At 65.9% G+C, this 264-nt stretch overlaps 1 protein-coding gene across 1 annotated transcript in view; it reads left to right on the forward strand.

Moving 5' to 3' along the window:
• Positions 1-88: 88 nt before the first annotated feature.
• MCL1 (myeloid cell leukemia 1) overlaps positions 89-264 on the forward strand; it is a 5,045-nt gene continuing 4,869 nt past the window's right edge. The window contains exon 1 of the mRNA XM_014540638.1: positions 89-260. Within this exon, the coding sequence (XP_014396124.1) occupies positions 182-260 (79 nt within the window). The 5' untranslated portion in view covers positions 89-181. The remainder of the gene's footprint in view (positions 261-264) is intronic.

Consider the following 264-nt stretch of genomic DNA (forward strand, 5'->3'; position numbering starts at 1 on the left):
GCCCCGAGCCTCCGGACCGGCCGGCTCTTTAGGCGCCGCCCTCCGGGAAGGTTTTTTTCTTTATTGGCCGCCGCTGCGTCACAGCGGCCCTAAAACCCGGCGGAGGGCACGCCTCCCTCACTCCTTACTTCCGCTTCCTTCGAGCGAGGAGTCGGCGCCTTCTCTCCTTCCTCAGCCGGAGATGTTTGGCTTCAAGAGAAACGCGGTCATCGGACTCAACCTCTACTGCGGGGGGGCCAAGCTGGGGACCGGCGGCGGCGGCGA

The sequence above is a fragment of the Myotis brandtii genome, unplaced genomic scaffold, assembly GCF_000412655.1.
Source record: "Myotis brandtii unplaced genomic scaffold, ASM41265v1 scaffold250, whole genome shotgun sequence".
Lineage (NCBI taxonomy): Eukaryota > Metazoa > Chordata > Mammalia > Chiroptera > Vespertilionidae > Myotis > Myotis brandtii.